Source organism: Centruroides vittatus, unplaced genomic scaffold, assembly GCF_030686945.1.
Source record: "Centruroides vittatus isolate TY-2023 unplaced genomic scaffold, ASM3068694v2 contig_453, whole genome shotgun sequence".
NCBI lineage: Eukaryota > Metazoa > Arthropoda > Arachnida > Scorpiones > Buthidae > Centruroides > Centruroides vittatus.
Genome location: NW_027122249.1, coordinates 75,181 through 97,922, shown reverse-complemented (window position 1 = coordinate 97,922; position 22,742 = coordinate 75,181). Strand labels below are relative to the sequence as shown.

Genomic DNA, 22,742 nt, shown 5'->3' with positions numbered 1-22,742 from the left:
ATTATGAAAAAGATTTAAATGAATTAATTACTTCAGTATTACTCAACAAGCAAACCACAATTTCTGTCTGTTGTTCCCAAATCATTGACCAAAAATCAACATATGTAGAAGGAAGTGGAGACTGTGTCACTATGAATGGTACACTGCTTTGAGTAATATTCTGTTGAGAAGTTTCATTTTATTAGATATTTATTTATTACAACATATAATACTTTTAATGATTAAATTCACAAAATTTTTATAGTATAATATTTTTTGGAAAATGGGTAAATGTATAATTCAATACTCTGAACCAGTTCAGTCTGACTCAGACTATTGTGGGTTATAAAAAAACATTTCAGTTTTGTTTCTAAGACAAATTGAAATAGTTTAATTTTCAACATGATTGGCCATCATAAGAGGAGGTAGGAAACAATGTCTCAACTTGATTCAAACTTAAAACATTTTTGATTTTTCTAGAAAATTAAAGCAAGCTAACAGTAAATTCTGACCTAGATTTTTGACTTTTTCCTAACACTAATGAAAATCCCTGATTTTTCTCGACTTTCCAATGTGTAGGAATTCTGTGTATATGTGTTAGGTATTAGATTCCCAATATAATATATGTAAAATTAGAAATTGAAGACAGTCTGTTGAAAAAAGATTCACCATTTATTCATTTTCACTGTTCTAGAATGCAATTTCAAATTTTAAATTTAATCACCATCTGACAATTTTCTACAATAATAAATTTATGTAGAACCAAATAGAAAAAGATTAATTTTTAATTCTAAATTAAAAACTGGAATTTAATGTTTATCAAAAGTATTTGCAGTCTAGACTACATGAGATACATTCAAGCTCCGAACACCAACAATGGATTACAAAATTTCTTTGTATAACAACTTAAGGTGGTAAATCCAGTAGAACAAGTTCTGGCTGTCTTAGCTCTCAATGAATAAATATCCATAAGTAATCAAAGAACTGTGAACTAACTCATAGCAATGTAAAGTTGTCCATGAGCAAAGACAGGAGAGGAAAGATAGGAAAGTTATTACAATATGATCAGTAGACAGACAGGAAAATTGTATAGAACAGAGCTCTTTATCGTGGTCATGCATTCTTTCATAACTTACATACACAGATGGCTCATTGGTGAACCTGATATTGAATTGTTGCAGAACTTTAGCTTATCATATCTCTGGAACAGATCAATTGGATTAAAAATGAAAAACTTATTGCACAATTGCAGATCCGTCATTATTGACACCTAATTAATTTAAATCTGCTGATAAACCTAGGAGAAGTTCAACTAGCAAAAATTTCCTTCATGTAATATATATAAAAATATTCTACATATAAATAAATATACATAATATTTTTAAATTATTATGCCTTTGTGTCCTTTATCATAACTTAAACTTATCTTTGTATACTAGTACATTTGTTGATTTTGTCGAAACCGTGTTGTGTTTGATTAGTGTGTACAGGCACGATGAAGTGACGTTTATTTTTTCAACACTAGGCTAGTTGAATCTTTATTTAGTTAGAACGTGTTTTTCTACATCGACGTTTCGGGCTTCAGCCCCTCATCAGCTAACTAAACATATATAAAAAATATATTTTTTCTACATGGCATAAATAAAAATCAAAAAACTAAAAACTCACATAAATTCTTTGTAGACCATACCTTGCTTTTGCATGGGTACTATACACACAGCAGAAATCGGACGACACTTAGGCTTTACATTTTCAATATCAATTTTTTCTTGCAACTTTAACTCCATAAAAACCAAACCGTTTTTTCATTTTATTACATAAATAAGATAACTTCTGTAGAAATTAAAAAATTAAAAACCAAAATTTACAAATTCCAAAAGGTCGTTTTTACTACCTCATCGACCAATCCGACAATTTGCATATAGCACTGTGTGCCGTAAGTTGCACCTATTAACAAATTAATTAGCCAACATTTAGAAACCCTTAAGGGAATTACAAAGATTTTTAATTTACAATTTTTTTATATTACAATAAATCACTATTTGGCTTAACGTTTACACTGTATATTTTTCTCTTTATCTAATTTACATAACATTAATACGGAACATTATTTCATTAAATAATTCTGTCTTTACCATTCGATTATCGCAAATTATAATAATTTAGTACATTTCTTCATATTATTTTCATTATATTATTTTTAACCAATTATTATGAATTTTAACGCTTAAGTTTTTATTTATACAACCTTGGTTTTTGTTTCGTAGTATTTCAACGCTTTCTTTAAATTTTCTATCATAAATCCTTTTCTCTTTATGTAAAATCTGTATATTTGATTGATTTATATTACAATTATTGATTACACAATGATCATAAAAAGCTGAGTTCAAACGACTATATTTTAAATCGGATATGTGTTCTTTAACACGCGTTTTTAATGTTCTTTTGGTTTCGCCTATGTAAAAACTATTATTCTCACAAGTACAGGGTATTTTATAGACGACATTTTTAATTTCATTTTTATCTTCTATATTATTTGTTGAACGTTGTTTCTGATTTAATCTAGATATTAAATTTTTATAATTTGGTGCAAGCTGTATGTTATTTTTTCTAAGTTCTTTATTAATCTTTTCATATACACATTTTATATATGGAAAACTTAAGTATTTAATTTTTTTATTATTTGCATCTTTTTTGGAAGGAAAGGGGCCTTTATTATGTATGTTTTTTTGCCAATTGTTAATTAATCTTGTAGGATATCCATTCAAACTAAATTTCTTTTTTAGACTGTTTATATATTTCTGATTTGTTTCCTGTTCGCTGGTTCTACTAAGTATATTCATATATTCCATATAAAAGATATTCCTTTTTATATGTAAAGGGATATTTGAACGATAATTCAGTGTCTTATTAACTGAACATTGTTTCCTAAACGGTTCAAGTATTAATTTTCTATTTTTCCGTTTTATCATCACATCAAGGTATGCTATGCTATTATCAGTTTTTTCTTTTTCTATAGTAAACTTAATTTCATTATGGATACCGTTAATTAATTCTTCTATCTTGTCTATTGTTGTTTCAGCTTCGTTATATACTATTAGTATGTCATCAACGTATCTTCTATAAAAATCTATACCTAAAATGTTTTTTATTTTAATATCGATTTCAATCATTATTAATTCCGCTAATTTCGGTCCTATAACTGACCCCATACTAATGCCGTCTTCTTGTGTGTAATATTTATTATTTAATTCTAGGTAATTACTCTTATAAGCAAACTCAATCAAATCTATAATATAAGGGTCTACATTCATTTTGTTTAACTGATTATTAATCAATTTCCATGTAATTGACGGATACATTTCAACAACGTCAATACTAGCTAACTTAGATGTGTTGTTTATCTGAACCTCTTTTAATTCTTGTAAAAATCCTTCCATATTTCGAATAGAACAGATTGAGTTTTCGTAGTCTTTAAGTTTTCCTTTTAGATATTTCTCTAAGTTATACAATACAGTAAATTTGAAGTCAACAATTGGTCGTACTTTTTCATTTTGTTTATGAGTTTTTAACTGAATATTTAATCTAGGGGTTCTTTCGTTATCCTCGGATAGTATAAATATCTTTTCGTTTTTGGTAACCTTTTTTTGTTTGTATAGTATATTAATTCGTTTTTTTAATTCTTCGTATATTATGTTTTTTGGATTTATCGGTAATTCTCTGAAATTCCCCTTATTTATAATTTCTAATTTTTTCGCTATTATCCAGTCTCTGGTTACAACTACAATTTGTTTTGACTTATCCGCTTTTATTATATTAAGGTTATTATCATTTAAATACTTGTACAGTTTTTCTATTTCAGCATTATATTTATAATAGTTTTTATCTCTAATTATTGTTCTATCTTTTTGCCTTATAATATGATGTTTTATAATATTACTTAAATTAATTTTCATTATCTCAGAATCTACTTCAGTCAGTCCTGCACAAGCTTTATCTAAGGTCGGTATTATATCTATTATTCTCCAGTTAAAATGAAGAAGTTAAAACATGAAAATGAAGAAGTTAAAACCTTTTATACCGATAGCATTGACAATTACAAAAAGGCTAAAAGTATAAAATTAATAGAAAAGTTTAAATATCCATCTATTGAAGAAATAAATGAGTGGAAAAAGTCCCTTGTGTTAAACAAAACAAATTACGCGATCCCTGAAAATATTTTAGAAATTATGCAAAAAGGATTAGACTTTAATGGTCCTAATAACTGGAGAATAATAGATATAATACCGACCTTAGATAAAGCTTGTGCAGGACTGACTGAAGTAGATTCTGAGATAATGAAAATTAATTTAAGTAATATTATAAAACATCATATTATAAGGCAAAAAGATAGAACAATAATTAGAGATAAAAACTATTATAAATATAATGCTGAAATAGAAAAACTGTACAAGTATTTAAATGATAATAACCTTAATATAATAAAAGCGGATAAGTCAAAACAAATTGTAGTTGTAACCAGAGACTGGATAATAGCGAAAAAATTAGAAATTATAAATAAGGGGAATTTCAGAGAATTACCGATAAATCCAAAAAACATAATATACGAAGAATTAAAAAAACGAATTAATATACTATACAAACAAAAAAAGGTTACCAAAAACGAAAAGATATTTATACTATCCGAGGATAACGAAAGAACCCCTAGATTAAATATTCAGTTAAAAACTCATAAACAAAATGAAAAAGTACGACCAATTGTTGACTTCAAATTTACTGTATTGTATAACTTAGAGAAATATCTAAAAGGAAAACTTAAAGACTACGAAAACTCAATCTGTTCTATTCGAAATATGGAAGGATTTTTACAAGAATTAAAAGAGGTTCAGATAAACAACACATCTAAGTTAGCTAGTATTGACGTTGTTGAAATGTATCCGTCAATTACATGGAAATTGATTAATAATCAGTTAAACAAAATGAATGTAGACCCTTATATTATAGATTTGATTGAGTTTGCTTATAAGAGTAATTACCTAGAATTAAATAATAAATATTACACACAAGAAGACGGCATTAGTATGGGGTCAGTTATAGGACCGAAATTAGCGGAATTAATAATGATTGAAATCGATATTAAAATAAAAAACATTTTAGGTATAGATTTTTATAGAAGATACGTTGATGACATACTAATAGTATATAACGAAGCTGAAACAACAATAGACAAGATAGAAGAATTAATTAACGGTATCCATAATGAAATTAAGTTTACTATAGAAAAAGAAAAAACTGATAATAGCATAGCATACCTTGATGTGATGATAAAACGGAAAAATAGAAAATTAATACTTGAACCGTTTAGGAAACAATGTTCAGTTAATAAGACACTGAATTATCGTTCAAATATCCCTTTACATATAAAAAGGAATATCTTTTATATGGAATATATGAATATACTTAGTAGAACCAGCGAACAGGAAACAAATCAGAAATATATAAACAGTCTAAAAAAGAAATTTAGTTTGAATGGATATCCTACAAGATTAATTAACAATTGGCAAAAAAACATACATAATAAAGGCCCCTTTCCTTCCAAAAAAGATGCAAATAATAAAAAAATTAAATACTTAAGTTTTCCATATATAAAATGTGTATATGAAAAGATTAATAAAGAACTTAGAAAAAATAACATACAGCTTGCACCAAATTATAAAAATTTAATATCTAGATTAAATCAGAAACAACGTTCAACAAATAATATAGAAGATAAAAATGAAATTAAAAATGTCGTCTATAAAATACCCTGCACTTGTGAGAATAATAGTTTTTACATAGGCGAAACCAAAAGAACATTAAAAACGCGTGTTAAAGAACACATATCCGATTTAAAATATAGTCGTTTGAACTCAGCTTTTTATGATCATTGTGTAATCAATAATTGTAATATAAATCAATCAAATATACAGATTTTACATAAAGAGAAAAGGATTTATGATAGAAAATTTAAAGAAAGCGTTGAAATACTACGAAACAAAAACCAAGGTTGTATAAATAAAAACTTAAGCGTTAAAATTCATAATAATTGGTTAAAAATAATATAATGAAAATAATATGAAGAAATGTACTAAATTATTATAATTTGCGATAATCGAATGGTAAAGACAGAATTATTTAATGAAATAATGTTCCGTATTAATGTTATGTAAATTAGATAAAGAGAAAAATATACAGTGTAAACGTTAAGCCAAATAGTGATTTATTGTAATATAAAAAAATTGTAAATTAAAAATCTTTGTAATTCCCTTAAGGGTTTCTAAATGTTGGCTAATTAATTTGTTAATAGGTGCAACTTACGGCACACAGTGCTATATGCAAATTGTCGGATTGGTCGATGAGGTAGTAAAAACGACCTTTGGAATTTGTAAATTTTGGTTTTTAATTTTTTAATTTCTACAGAAGTTATCTTATTTATGTAATAAAATGAAAAAACGGTTTGGTTTTTATGGAGTTAAAGTTGCGAGAAAAAATTGATATTGAAAATGTAAAGCCTAAGTGTCGTCCGATTTCTGCTGTGTGTATAGTACCCATGCAAAAGCAAGGTATGGTCTACAAAGAATTTATGTGAGTTTTTAGTTTTTTGATTTTTATTTATGCCATGTAGAAAAAATATATTTTTTATATATGTTTAGTTAGCTGATGAGGGGCTGAAGCCCGAAACGTCGATGTAGAAAAACACGTTCTAACTAAATAAAGATTCAACTAGCCTAGTGTTGAAAAAATAAACGTCACTTCATCGTGCCTGTACACACTAGTACATTTATCAATTAACAGGACTTATTATACTGGAAAATTATGGAAAACAGGTGAACAAATAAAAAATATTATTTCTGATCTGTAAGACTAAATATCTGCATCCATGATTTTCCAGTATAATAAGTCCTGTTAATTGATAAATGTACTAGTATACAAAGATAAATTTAAAATACATAATATTTTTGTTTACTTTTGCTTACAATACAACATAAGAAAACCAATAGCCCTTTTACATTAAATATTTAATTATAACATCTCTTAGGAATAAAAATTGTGTATACAGTCAAACCTGTTTTTATGCGGTGGATAGGGACCGCATTAAAAAAAAAACGCATAAAAAAAAAATCTCACAAAACTTCACGAATGGCTGTAAATAATAGTTTTCGCAACACAATTAAAAAATATTTTTTTTATGCGGTCCCTGTTGACCGCATAAAAAAAGTCTCACATAGAAAATAACTCAAAACCGTACGAAATAGAATTTATTGACAACAGATGTCAGCACTTGACTGCATTGTCTGGTCTATCGTCTGTTTTACATATTTTTGTCCAGGTGGTGTTTTGTTGACTTAAAAAGTAAATTATTTCATTTTTCGCATATTCATGCAATAATATTACTATAATAAGTGCATTTATGCTATAATAAGTTTATTTAGCTATAATAAGTCAACGTGAGACACGACGAATCGCACGAGACTAGTCGCCAACTATACCACACAAATAAAAAATCGCACCAAAAAAAAACCGCACAAATTAAAAATTCGCATAAAAAAAATCGCACATAAAAAGACCGCATAAAAACAGGTTTGACTGTATTTTTATTTTCTATTTTATCTACTTTACATCTATAACCTCATTCAGTTAAATTTAAGTTTATTTAATTTTTCAGCTTCCAGCTCATTAACAAATTTATTATTATTAAACATTACTTCTAATTTTATTTTAAATACAGGTAACCCCCTTATAACATGGGAGTTACGTTCCAAACAATTGCCGTGTTATACGAAACAAAGAACTAGTGCAAAAAGGGGGGTTAGGTTCCAAAAATTAAAAAACATGCTGTTAAATCCTTCTTTAAATCAGATTTATTATTCACAAGTCGAAAGGCCGGATGCAGGCAGGCATCGGGGCATACAAAATTACAAATAAAAATAATAATATAAAAATATAAAATAATTTATATTATTAATTTAAATAGTAGCCAGGGGCACCCTAGTGGCCATTTTTGGGATACAGTGATATAATTCGATTTTTCAGCTTTACATAGTAAATTTTTTTATGGGTAAAATACTTATTTATATATTTAAGTAAATATTTTACCAGAGGATTATTCATCCTATATGATGATCTCAGCATGAGCATCATCAACTGGTAACAGTTTTTATTACATTTTATGTTGTACTGTATGAGTGTTTTACCTAATTCCCGAACCGTGTTAGAGTGAACCAGTGTTATACGGGGGATGTTCCCAATTCTTGAACCGTGTTAGAGTGAATCAGTGCTATAGAAGTGCCGTGTTATATGAGGGTTACCTGTATATTGCACTCACTCAGTATTAGTGTATTATCATTTCTTATTTATTATATATTCATATCAACATTAAATAATTTTTTAAATATATACTTACACATTATTACAACTACTAAAAATTTTAATAATTATGACTGAAACTCACTTTAACAAATGAAGCATTAATATAATCATTTCTAAGGGAAGTCAGAGCAACTCTATTACTGTCATCTGAAAATATGAAAATAAAATTTTGATTAGCTAACATAATTAAACATATAAATTTTATAAAAACAGTCAACTTTTTATAAAATATATTCATATTATCTAAACAAATACATACTTTTATATTCAAGTTAACAATCTTAAATTCATAAAGTACAATATATTATAAATTAAGGTCTATATAGTTTTTTAGATCTCATTTTTAGAATTGGTATAAATTTTTGTATTATCATTTGTGAAATACTGTTATTTAACTGTTGTATTTTTTTGTTGGCCATCTTAGTGTGTAATTATACAGTTTAAAACATATTCCTGGGAATAGAATTTTAATTAATAACACATTAATTGCCTCAATGTCATTAGATGAAATGCTACTTGGTACCATGTCTGGTTAAGCACATTATTGTATGCAATATTCAATATATAACATTTATTCTTCAAGTAAACTTTACTACAGCTTATTTTTGCAAAAAACTTATTGTCTGTCTCTTAATATGTGAAACAGAAAATTCTTCAAATAAACCAACACAAGATAATTAAGATAGAACAAAATAAAACAACTTCTCGCACAATTTCTGGGAAGAGTAAATCAACATAGTAAAACCTTTTTATATCCCAGTACGAACAGATTTAGACGAAACTAATGTTTTTGACCATTATCATGGTCTTCTTCAGGTTATTGACCAGTATAAATTCGAAACTGAAATTCAAACAATGGGTTTAAAATTATTTTAAATTCCAAAATATTTAAACATTGGAAAATAATTTTCAGCGTACCTGTTACTAAAATGATAAAAATATCCTTACATCACCACATAAATAATAAGATGTAATTACTGGTGTAGAAACATACAGTTGCTGGCCAGGCCAGCTTTGTATATTTCTAATGGTTCCAGGTTGGCAAAGGTGTTCAACCTGACCTGACATTTTCACCAATTTTGCCTTTTGGAGGTCGGCTTGTATTTTGGGGTCTGTAGCATAGGCAGCTAGGACAGTGGTATGCCTTTGGTTGGCAATATCATACCCGTGTTTCTGTATCCTTTTGCTTAATGAGTGCTTCGTGGATCCTATGTATACTAAATCTCACTGGAATCTGTGGTCTCTGAGAGGAACCATATAGACACCTGGTGCATGACTTTCTTGTCATTGCACAACAACCCATATACTGTGATAGATCTCTTATATGCAATCTTTGTCAATAGCCTGATGAAGACCATGATAATGGTCAAAAACATTAGTTTCGTCTAAATCTGTTCGTACTGGGATATAAAAAAAGGTAGAACAAAATGTTAAAGATTATAATAATGGACTGTCTGACATAGATCAGTTGGATCAAATGTTTATAAATTTTCTTATTGCTTAATTATGACAATAATAGTAATAATACATAATATATATCCAAAATATGTCCTTTTCTGTCAAGATCTTAGTCAAACATAAAAAGTCTGAAACAGGAAAAATCACTAGATGCTTGATTGCACTGTTTGGAATTTTATCTCCAAAGAGAATTAGGATTGAAGATGCATTTTATTATTTAGAAGCTATATAATTCATGGGAAAAAATTTTACTCGATCAAGCAGTGTTAAGTAGGCAAGGCAAATAAAATAAAAATTCTCTGAAAAAATGCTATTATTTTAGTTTCATTTAACTGGAAATATTTGATGGACATTTGATGTGAAGATTCTGGACAATACTATTATTTCGAATGTTCTATTGTTTGGAGGAATTATCATGTAATAAAATTTATTTTTTATTGGGTTGCAATCTGCAAATTGCAGATCTATAAATTCCTACTGGTGTTTACCCATCTGTCTGTCTTCCCTTAATCTCAAGAATGGAATTAGATAGATGAAAGTGGAGACCAGATACAGAAAGCTTGGATGATTCACTGGAGGCCCTGATTCACTATATATGAACTTCAGGTTTGGACTGGAGATCACATTATTTCAATTCAAAATTTTTTCCAGAACTGAGTTATATCTGAGGTCTGTTCAAAAATACGCAGACATAAATACGCAGAAAAAAAATGTACTGGCTACCCAAACTATTTAGTCTTCAAAAGTGGTATTTAACCTTCCAGTAATATAGAAATACAGTGGTATGTACCTTGTACTTTGAATTTAATTCATTACAGGTCATTTGAACTCTGAATCAAATTTTTACATCAGAAATAATTGAAAGCAAATTAATCCATTTACAGACCTTGAACAACACCCATTTCAATAAACTTAAAACGGCAAATATACGTAATTTAAGGTAAAAATAGCATAATTAAGTGACCTAAATAATAAATTAAAACACAAAAGCCATAAATAAAATATGTAAATACTGTATAATAAAATGAAAATTGCATTTATTAGTTGCACACCATGGACTTCAGGTTCTTTACAGATGCACAAGATTTAGTTATAATAGTTGTGAAATTTAACATATTATAAATAATGTGAGATTTTATCCTTTGTTTAGAATCTTGCTTTAAACTCTTTACTTCACATCTTGTTTGAATAAAATCAAGTTGAAATGTCTTTGGATAAAAAATACATCTGGCATATTATGCTTTATGAATTTTGAAAAGGATATAACACTGTACAAAATAATTAAAAAAATTAATGGGTATGGGAAAGATGCTGCTAAACTTCAAACATGTTAAATGTGGATTGAAAAGTTCCATTGGAAAATTTTGAACTAATGGCTACAAAATGTACGGAGTACCAAAAAGCAATTGACAAAGTAAAATTGAGGGAAGAAATTGTTAAAAATTGAAAATAACACACAATACAATAAATATAACCAAACACACCAAAAATGAAGTGAAAAAAAACGCTGAAAAACAAACAAATGTAATGCAAGTCGAGAGTGAGAGTCGACTCGGATACAACAGACTGCATTTATGCTTCAAGTGCATTTTATCACCGAGTGCACAGTTTGAACTTCGAAGCATTGTTTGAACTCTGAGACAAATATTTTGTTGAATTTTGTGTTTGAACATAGAGTAATTCAAAGTATGAGGCACTACTGCATAGTAAAAATTTAACAGAAGTCATTTTTACTGAATTCCATATACAGGTAGGCCTCCTACAACGTGGTAGATACATTCCTTGAAAATACCACGTCGTGGGAAATCATGTTATAGGAGACACCAACTTAATACAAAAACTGGGATTCAGTTCTAAAAAGAGAAAAACTGCCTTTTATGATGTAACATTTTCATCATTTTTTAAATTTATGTACATAAAAAGCTTAAATAAAATTCAACATCATATAAAAACTAAAAAGATTATGATTTCAAGTCAAAATCAAAAAGAAACATAATGTTATGCTCAAATTCAGTCCCATCATCACTTATTATAGTTGTTCGAGAATGTTTGACTGGCCTTATTTCAAGATCTGAGCTTGTTCCATCAAGTTCCACTGCACTTATGCGATCCATTGCGATTTTTCTGTTATGTGAAAGATAATTCGTTTCTAAATACCCTAAACCGCGGGGTAAAAGTACCGCATTGTAAGAAAATTTCCGCATTTTTCCAACCGCATTGGAGCGAAAATGCGTTGTAGGAGGCCTACCTGTACTAAGTTTCTTACACTGAGTGACAGATACTGTTAATAAACATTCAAACATATTTTATATGATGCAATTTATATTTTATCTTAGAAAAGAAAAATGAAGATCCAGAGAGGAAAAAATGTCCTGGCTAATTATGTACAAATAATATAAACAAAAATCAATATTTTCATAATGAATGATATTTTTCATAAAGACCTTTTGTTACAAGTGAAAAATACCTTTTATTAAAATTATATTTTAACTTAATAATTTGAATTTTTCCGTTTGAATAAGAGAAAATTCAGAATAGTGAATACTGATTTATCAATATTAAATTCCTTCGAATATTATAAGAACACAAATTCATTATTTCACTTATACAAAAAACTTCTCATATATTATTAATGACAACCAGAACCTATCAAATTTTTAAAATAGTCAAACTCTAGATTTAGGAGTAGTTCCTTCATTGACTTCTACATTTTATTTTTACATCATTGATAGTATGAAATGCATTTAAGATCCATACAACCCACTTTAGTCACTTTTCTATATTACTGGTCATTATATATATAAATCCACTTCTATTCTAAGATAACAAGTTTCTTGAAAAAAAATATAAATACATTTTACTGTCAATGAAATAAAAATAAGAGAAAGAAAATAATAAAATAAATCGCCTGTTTTAAGTTCTTGGTTTGTGACTGGTTTAATCTGAAAGATTTAGTCATAAGAACAGAAATGTTCTAGTTTTTATTTAAAAACATTTCACATTTAGTTACAAAAAAATTTCTATTCTAAGTCATTAAGGTGATTTACAAATTCCTTTTCTACTTTATGATAAACATATTGTTACAACTATTTGAAAGAAATTTCATATTCAATATAACAATTTCTTTTACAGAAGATATTTTTTAAAGAACTTCTATGCTTATTAGAACTGCTTAAGTATCAGTCACACTATTACTTTAAAAATGAAACATTTTTATTTTACAGTTATTTATAATTAAACAAATATATTATATTATTTTAGTAGAAACTTACATGGCATAATATCAGGATATCTATTTTTAATAGGATAACAACGGGCTACAGAGATTGACAATTTGCGAGATTCACGGTCCTGAGTGTCCATCAATTCCTAAAATGTATATAAAAATTAATACAATTCAATAACATAAAACAGTTAACTTCATATATATTATCATCATATTTTGGGGATATTTGTTCACAATAAATATAAATTGTGTTATAGTGATGTGGAATATTCAGTTCAATATGTACTATTCTCTGCATTCATTATTTTCCTTTGACATGCTTTAAAAACATATATATTATGCAAATTTTTGAAAAAAAGACTTGTGACACTAAGTGCAAAGACAAAAACATTTTTATTTACAAATGTGGAGCACTAATTGAAAAAAAGGGGGTGGTTAAATGCCGGAAATGTAAATAAATATATTTGGGTACATTTAGCAAATTAAAAGGCAAAAATATATCTACAAAATCAATGAAGTTAATTTTAGAATAAATTTTACACATAGGAATCTATAAAAATGCTAACACAAGGTAACTTGTGCTAAATCATTTTCTTGGAAATGACACAAGTTTTATTGTCAGATTTGAAAACTCACAATCTACAAATTAAGGTTTATTCTATATTCTATTATAGTTTTGCTTTTAAATATATCACTACATATAAACATACTCATCGTTCTGAAATATTTAAACTCAAGTCGCCATTTTCTGCTTGAATTTATTTACTTATTTTAATTATACATTGTTATATTTATCTTATTTGTTTTCTAACATTAAATGAAATACTAATGTAAACCTATCATTAAAGATAATCCTATAGCATTTTTTTCAGTAATAGATATCTGTTGGATTCTATAAATTTTAATTTTGTGACTTGTTCCTCAAAAAATATTTTTTCCAAAATTAATTATACTCCAGTACATATTATATAGTAAAAAAATATGATCTAAACACTATATAGTTTTTTTTTATTTATTTATGTATAAAAATGCAAGGATAATTTTATAAGTGATACATAAGAGAGGGGAGGAACTAAAGAACAGACAAACATGAACATCTTAAAAATATATAAAATGAATAATTATATAAGAATTTTATGTCTTTCTGTCTGTGGGTGCTGATTGTAATATCTTAAATGTGTCTTTTAGATGATATTGTATGCTAAAGATAAGAAAGCAAAACAACAATGAAATGTACAATATACCATACCTTTATATTTAACTATAAGTAATTTTAACAAATTTAAATGATAATCATTTTATTTTATTTATTTCATAAATAAATATTTTTTTAACAAAGGTTATAAAAATGTTGTAAAATTTATCTTATAAATATCATTCATATAATTATAGAATATTGGAAAGGACTTAAAAATTAAATGGAAAGGCTCACTTCATATGTTATTTTATAATGCTAATTTATATAAATTTAATGTTGTTTGATATAATTTTAATTGAAACAAGAAATGAACTTGTCTCAATATCAAGTTTTGAAATATCATTATTATTTTTATTTAGAAATTTTTTATATTTAATATTTAAGAAATTAGCTAGTTGATAGAAAATGAACAATGTTGGATCAAGAAACTTTATAATAAATACATATTAAAAATAAAGTAATACAGTCGATTCCTGTTATTAGCCCAGTTGATTAGTAGAACATGCTGTGTATTAATACAAAGCATTCAAGAACAGAATCAAATCCTATAATGCAAGCATAATTTACTTCGCCTACTGGCCCCGGAATGCGGCTTAGTAGCCCTGCTGGCACAGTATTTTTCTTGGAACACTAAACAAGAGACACAAATTTAGATATTTTTGGCTTTTCCATATGTGACCACCATCCAGTTTCCTTTATCAGCTGTCAATCATGGGAAGAGAATCTTCCCATTTTCTAGATTGTACTGCAATGATTCTTTTTGTACAGAAATAATTTCTTGTCATTAAAATGGTTTTATTGTGTTCAGATGTTTGTTTTATTGGTGAGAACATGCATTGACATAGCTCTTTAATATAACTTGTTATATCGTATCTCAATTGCATAACTTATTGGGATGTTTGTTTAGTATCCCCAAAAAGTTCTGGTCCTGATACTGTGCTATTACACGGAATTGACTGTATTTATATTACACACCTTCCATTTCTGATCCAGAGCTGTTTGGTCCCAACAATGATTTCCTGGTTAACCCCTCTACAATTTTTCAAATTTTTCTACCTCACTTATAAATTTTTCTAGAGTACTATTATCAGATAGCGGATCTTTAAGTTGTGTTCGTTCTTGTTCTACTAAATCCGTTCTAGAAAGAATTTCTGCTGTTGATATTACCTAAAATAAAAATAATCACATTATATAAAAATTTGAAATTTTATCTTTATTTTGTTATATACATACATATAATTTAAATATGAATTGATAACTTGTAATTATAATTTTTTAATGAAAAATATGAAATACAAAAATTTTTTAGTTTGATTAATTTTCTTTTTGTATATTCAACTAATTCAGATGAATTAATAATAAAACAGTATAAAGAAAGCTTTGAAATTCTTAAAGCCAAAAAATGTATCAATAAAAATTTAAGTTTAAAAATCAGTGAAAACTGGTTAAACGTCTTATAATTAAACACTAATATTAATATTAAAATAAACTAACTATAATCGCTGCATTTAAATTGTAAATTAAATAATTGTATTTTGCTAAATTATGTAAATTAGCATAAACCCGCATTATGACTGGATGTGAACGGGGCTAACAGTGTTGTGTAATGTTACATGATCTGTAGAATAAGACTCTGGAAAGTCTATTAACTTGTAATTCTTTAATTATTGTGCCAAAAATGCATGAACCCCATATAGAGGAATTTTAATCTAATGTCTTTTGTAATATTTTTAAGAAAATTATTTCCAAGGTATGTACAGTACTTTTAATGTTAGTGTACTGCCATAAATTTGTGTGTCGGTAGCCCCTTTGCTACATAGTACCATATTTATACGTTGGTTGTTTGTCTATGAAACAGGTGCAAGTAAATCCAGCACTGGTAAACCCTGTTTTAATTACACATAAAGATTTTAAATAATCCATTGTAAAAAGATATTCGAATAAATTTTAAAAGGTATGGGGTAGTCGGTGAAGGAATTTTTATGGATTTCTATAATATGCTAGATATAATGTAAATTTATAAATTTGTAGGAATGCTTGATACCTAAATTGGATGTATAATGTTGTGCCAGCCCTATGCATGTATATGCTTTCTGAGTTGGATAATGTGCTCATGGTATGTCATGCAGGAAAAAAATTATTAACTTAATATATTAGAATAACTTTTCTATATTCAGTTATATTATAAAAACGATGTTTAGTTGACTGAAGAGGGGCAGTGCCCGAAATGTGTTATCATACTTGTAACTTGTATCAACTAAATAAAGATGAAATATCGCAAAGTGTTGAAATGGTAACACAACTTGTGTTTGGAAATCAAAACAATTAAGGAAACACGGTTTCGGAAGATTAAGAATAGATTGTTTTAATTGAAATGGTGAATTTCACCAAGGCAAAAATCACCAAGGAAACCCATTAAAAATAGTATAATTTAAACTTAAATAAATTGTTTTGTCAATCCCTCAAAATTTCTTTATTGATGAAACTTTCACAGTTTTATGCTATTTTCTGTTTTAATAAAATGTTCAATTATAAAAGAATGTTATGAATTTTAATGAAAGCAAAGTGTAATTTAAGAATGGTTTTTTGAAATAATTACATTATACATGTAAATGTAATTTTATCAGTGTAAATATCTTATTACTTCTTTTTTGTGCATTTATTCCTTTAAATATATTGTCACATACAGTTTACAAGTGATGTTTTTGTATTTTGTAACTGTAAAAGTATTACTTTTCTAAAAATTTAATTATTATTTTAAAATTCTTCTTTCATTCACAAGACACACTGCTAATAATTATTAATGTTGTATCTTATGGATGATGTAAGTAAGAAGTCTCTTATCAACAAAGAACTAAATTCTTCATGATTTTGTTTTAAAAATAATGTAAACATTTAATTTTGTACTATTAATAAGTAGAAGATTAATATTCTTTAAAGTTAAGTTGATGACAAGTTTTGCAATCTTTCATAAAATTATTAGTTATTTAACTTTCTGTTATCTGTATGTTGCACAATGGATAGCATAAACTTTAATTTAGTCTGTAATTTTAATTATGCAATCACAAATAATTATCTGTTTAAGTACCATCTTACAATGGCATTTACTTCTGATAAGTTAAAAAACATCAGCCTGGATCATTTTACCAGATAAAATATTTGTGGACTTGTTAACAGTATTACAAGGGCAAGTCAAATGAAAGTGGGCCAGGCCTCTATGAAATAGTTTGGCCCATGTGATAATATGTCAAGTTCAAAGGATAGTCACTGGCCACATAACTATTGGCATTGGTTTTGTATGGCACTATGCTGTGGAATCTGTGATAGCACTTCCAACAAAGTCTGTCATGGACACTCCACTGGATGAACAGCATGATGTCAGATTTTTGACAGCTGAAGATGTTTCACAGCATGATTTTTATTATTGGGCTGCAATTTGAAAAAAATCATAGACCTATAAATTCCAAGAAGAAGGAAAGATAGACTGACGAGACTGTCCTCAGTCTTTCCTTAATCAAGAACAGAGTTAGATAGATGAAATTCAAGACCCTGAAAGTTTGTATATAGTTAATCAGGGTAGAAGGCCCTGATTAACTATATACAAACTTCCAAAGCAAACTGGATGTCATGTTATTTCAATTAAAAAATTCCCCCAAAAGGAGTTAGATAGATGACTGGAATGACTCCATTGCTAATGGAAAAGTATGATGTACAGGGCAAAACACTACAGTACTAATTTGAGGTGGAGAGTATACATTTTAAATTAAAAATATAAAAATATGATTACAAATTGCAGCCCGGCATTGTGATGATGTCACAATAAATAATTGCTCGTTGAATGTCAGTGATTTGCAAAGAACAATAGCATTTCTTTATCTAGAGCAGTGTTTCTTCAATGGGGGTGATATCACCCCATGTGGGCAATTTTCCATGTTGGGGGCAATTAGTAACAATTTATATTTTGGGGCAAAAAACCATTTTCTGGGCGATATAGTAAAACATTATATTAAGAATAATTAGATATTTTATTTGTTATATCGTACAATAATTAAACAAATAACATTATACTAATCACTATTCTATTCAATGCAATATGAATTTGAGGGCCGAGGCTAACACCCAACAAAATTTTTTCAAAGTGAAGCAGGCGACACTACGTAACAGTTTTATTGAAGGGGGCAACGATTCATTAGAGATTGAGAAACACTGATCTAGAGTGAAGTGATTGAACAAATAATTCAAAAAAGGCCACTTTCAAAAAAGCTTGAAAGACAACCAGAGGTAGGACAACTATATTGTGTCATCAAGCTTCAACAACAGCAAAGGTGAATGCACTTATCAAGAAGACTGATAAGTGAATATTGATAAATTGGTTGGCTCGAGCTACAAAGATTAGTCATGAATTACCCACCATTAGCCTTGAATGTCTGCATTATTGACTTGTTCAATGAGTTCCAAAAGAACCAGAGACAAAGCACTACACTAACATTTGCTTTGATTTGAAAATGAGGGAAATGCATTTATAGACTGTATCAATATTGGAAGTAAGTTGTGATGTTACCAATATAAGCCAGAAATGAAATGGCAAAGTCTTTAATAGAAGCACCCAGGTCAGAACACGAAACTTCATCAAAAAAGGGAAATTGCATTTTCTGACTGGAATGTCACTGCTGATATTTTTCTTTGACCATAATAACCGTCTACTATTGTGAAACCCTATTCAAGAACAAGTGTTAAAGTTTATTGACAAATGGCATAAACTTATTGTACAATAATGCAAAACACAGTCAGATTGATTTTTGACACATTTAAGAAAGTCAAGTAGGAAATCATAGATCATTCTGCCCTAATGCTTCACTGTAGAATTTCCATGTTTTCAGTAATATGGAAAGGTCACACTAGACGATAAAGTACAAGATATAGTAAGATCCCGCTTAATGCTGCCTCAATTAATGCTAATTTGATATAACGCAGTCTTCTCAAAGCCTAAAATAAAAGCTCAAAATTTACGCCGATTAAAATTACTGTGGCATTTCATTGATTCATATATATTATTATTTACAAACATAAACCAATCAGAAAAAGGTGGCAATTCGTCGTAGCACCGTACTTTCTTAAATCTATGTTTGTTTGGTGCAATTTTGGAAAAAATACATCATGGATGCCATAGGGAATATCAACTTTGCTTGGCAAGAATTAACTGATATATGCACGAATGAAGCATGGAAGAAGTTATGGCTGAAGGTATCCAAGAATTCTCGATGAGAAGAGCCTGTTGCTGTATCATTAGGTTGACAATTTGGTCAACCTAATCAATACAGCAGGACTAGGAGATGTAGACAAGCAGGATATTGAGGGGTTACTGCAGGTTTCTGGAGAGAGCCTTACCAACAACCACCTTCAAGAACTGGAAGAACAAGGAATTCATGTAGAACTGGAAAATAGTAATTCTGAAAACAGAGAACCCAAAGAATTTCTCTACAGATTTCCTTAGTAAAAGTTCAATAACCAAAATAAAATTGTAGCGAATGATCCAGATTTTGAAAGGAGTACAAAAGCAAGAAGAGCCGCTTTGAATGCAACTTTCTGCTACTGACAATTGCTTAAAGAAAGAAAAAAAGCAACAAATAAAACTACACGACTTCATTGCATAAAACCAAGAATTTCAGAAAAGCCAGGACCTTCATCACTACAAATGAACTTTACATTTCTGTGTGCATATGTTTGTGTGTTATTTAACATATATTATTATGCAAATTAATATAAAAATAACTTAAAGTAAAATCTGTTTATTTTTGGTTCCCTTTTCCCTATATACTCTGTATTAAAATGACCTCATTTAATGCTGTTTTGTTTAGTGCTTTGTCGTCTTGGAACGCATCCCTCAGCATTAAACAGGGTCTTACTGCACAGTCATAGTCACAGATTTCTTCTGTCAGAAATAAAAATTCTACAACCAAGTGTACAGATTATCAGCAATGAAACAAATGCCTCAATGCTGATAGCAATTGCTTTTCACCTAAAGGAACCAGTTAGAAAATAAACTGCATGAACTTGCTTTCATTTCACCCACCCAAATAGATGGTTCAAGTCTCCATATTTAGAATGCACAAAATAAAACTTGTAATTTATATTGACTACATTGCTTATTGATCATTATCATCTTTAATTTAAAAATATATTTTTAAAAAATACAAATCAAATCATGCTGATTTTTTGAGTATTGTATTTATTTTCCATTTTCAATGTAGACTAAAAAATGAATGGGTTAAAAGAAATATTCATGACATTAATCACAGTGTAATGCTATATCATCTTTTTTAAATCTATCAACGAATCATATTAAGACTTAGTAAACACTAGTGTTGTGTGTTTTTTCCCCATATCATATTAATCATATTAATATAAAACATATTTTTATTCAGTAAGTAATCTATACTAATACGTAAAGCAAAAATGCAAAAATGTTTGTTGGAGGTAATCTTGGAATCTATGGACTGATTTTTAACATTCTATTGCTATTGGCTAACTTATGCTTGCCAATAGCAAAAGAAAACAGGCTACATACTATTTTCATGTTAAACAATTCACAAGAAAGATGTTTTTACTGTAGCATTTGTCTTGTATGTTGTATTATTTGTTTGCTTTGTTCAAGGTCCTTTGCCACACGGTGGGCTTTTTTTAAACTTATTATCTTATCTTTTCAGTTTTGATTCATATTGTTCAGGTAGTTGTGTATATTTGTTTATATTGACTTGATCATTTGTTTCTTATAATAATACTTGTTTGTTATCAAATACTTACATCTATAAGAAGCAAATTTACTTCCCTTATATGAAACTAAACTTTTGTATGTAGGCCTGTAGTATTTTTTTGTGTTCATTGTTTTAGTATTAATCCTAGCATACCATTATTTAACAATACGAATTAGTCTTATGTTATCAGATAGCTACCTAGATGAATTGAGTTTTCTCAGATATTTTTCAGGTATACACATGTGCAAGTGAGTCTTATTGATGATAAAATACTTAAAAAACAAATGAATTTTTATATATACTCATTAACAAAAAAAAATTATGCCCATTTGATTTGAACATCCAAGATGAACATCAAATCAAATGAAACTATTAGTGCAAACATGATGATGGTAACGAGAGATCACAATATCATAGCAAATGGAAAATTTCCTGTAGAACAATAGTATAATTTAAAGAAACCCTTAGTAACTTGTAGAACCTCCTCTTGCTTAAGTGTGGCAATACAGTTGCAGATGTTGCAACTTCCATTCCAGATCCCTCACACTTGCTGATGCTGGCATCCCATCTTGTCCCACAATGCTTGATAAATATCAAATCTGGACACTGGACAGGTAAAGAAAGTGTGACAATGTGATGGAGATATTTCTGGAAAACCTCAGCTGTGTGTGGCTGAGCATTGTCTTGCTGGAAAATAGCTGTTTGCAGTCCTGCCGTGAAAGGAAACACGAGGGTGCAGGATTTCCTGAATGTATCACTATGCTATCAATGTCTTTCATAACACCATTAGGGATGACTGTTATCATATTGAGATGGTTCTGCTGACCAGCATGCCAGAAGTGGGAGCAGTGTACTGGCTCAACAAAAAATGTGGGATGAAACATTCACCAGTTCTCTATACTAACAGAACAGATTTGTCAGTAATGATGATAAGTTGCCAGTCCATGAGAGTCAATGCTTGTCAAAAAATTACCCAAACATCATTGCAAACAAACCTGCTTCTGCTAGTTGCCTGCCAATGATATGAGAAGAGAGAGGGTTCTGTAGTGAAGCTTCTATTAAATCTTTAAAAATATTTCCAAATGTAGTTTGTGCTTTTTTTTTTTTTTAAACAAAAGTCTGTAATCCAAAGCTAATTTCTATAGTTCAAAGAGTATATATGAAAATGATGAGAGACCTGGAAAAAACACCAAATGAAACTTTTTGGCATAGAAAACTGCCTATTGAATACTTTTTGTTTTTACTTTCATACAAATAAATAATTTCAGAAACAGATAAAAATGGATTAAAAATTAAAATTTTTTAAAAATAATTTTATTTGAGAATAAGTATTTCAAGGAAAAAAAAAAGTAACACAATATAAACAATTGTGGATATTAAGACTAATGAAACAAAATTAAAAATAAATTCAAATTTAAAAATTCTTGAAACACTTTATAAATAATAATTAACTGATAAAATTCATCTCATCAGTCATTTCCATGGGAATTATATTTTAAAATTTTATTTCAATAAAATACATAAACACAAAAAATTACTGTTAATTTAAACAAACACAAACAATAACTGTTGTTCAAATACTTTATGCTGAATTTTCCAATTTCTACAGTAATCATTTCTTTGCAAGAATATTCAGAAATCAATCATCATTTTGATTCATCTCATCCTATAATTAAATTTACTTATTACACAATTAAAATTAGGAAGAGCTATCATC

The 22,742-nt window shown here is 28.2% G+C and overlaps 1 protein-coding gene across 1 annotated transcript in view; it reads right to left on the bottom strand.

Moving 5' to 3' along the window:
* mop (myopic) overlaps positions 1-22,742 on the bottom strand; it is an 86,986-nt gene that overhangs the window by 4,212 nt on the left and 60,032 nt on the right. Inside the window, 4 exon segments of the mRNA XM_067272724.1 lie at positions 32-160; positions 8,471-8,535; positions 13,119-13,215; positions 15,246-15,437. Coding sequence (XP_067128825.1) covers positions 32-160; positions 8,471-8,535; positions 13,119-13,215; positions 15,246-15,437 — 483 coding nt within the window.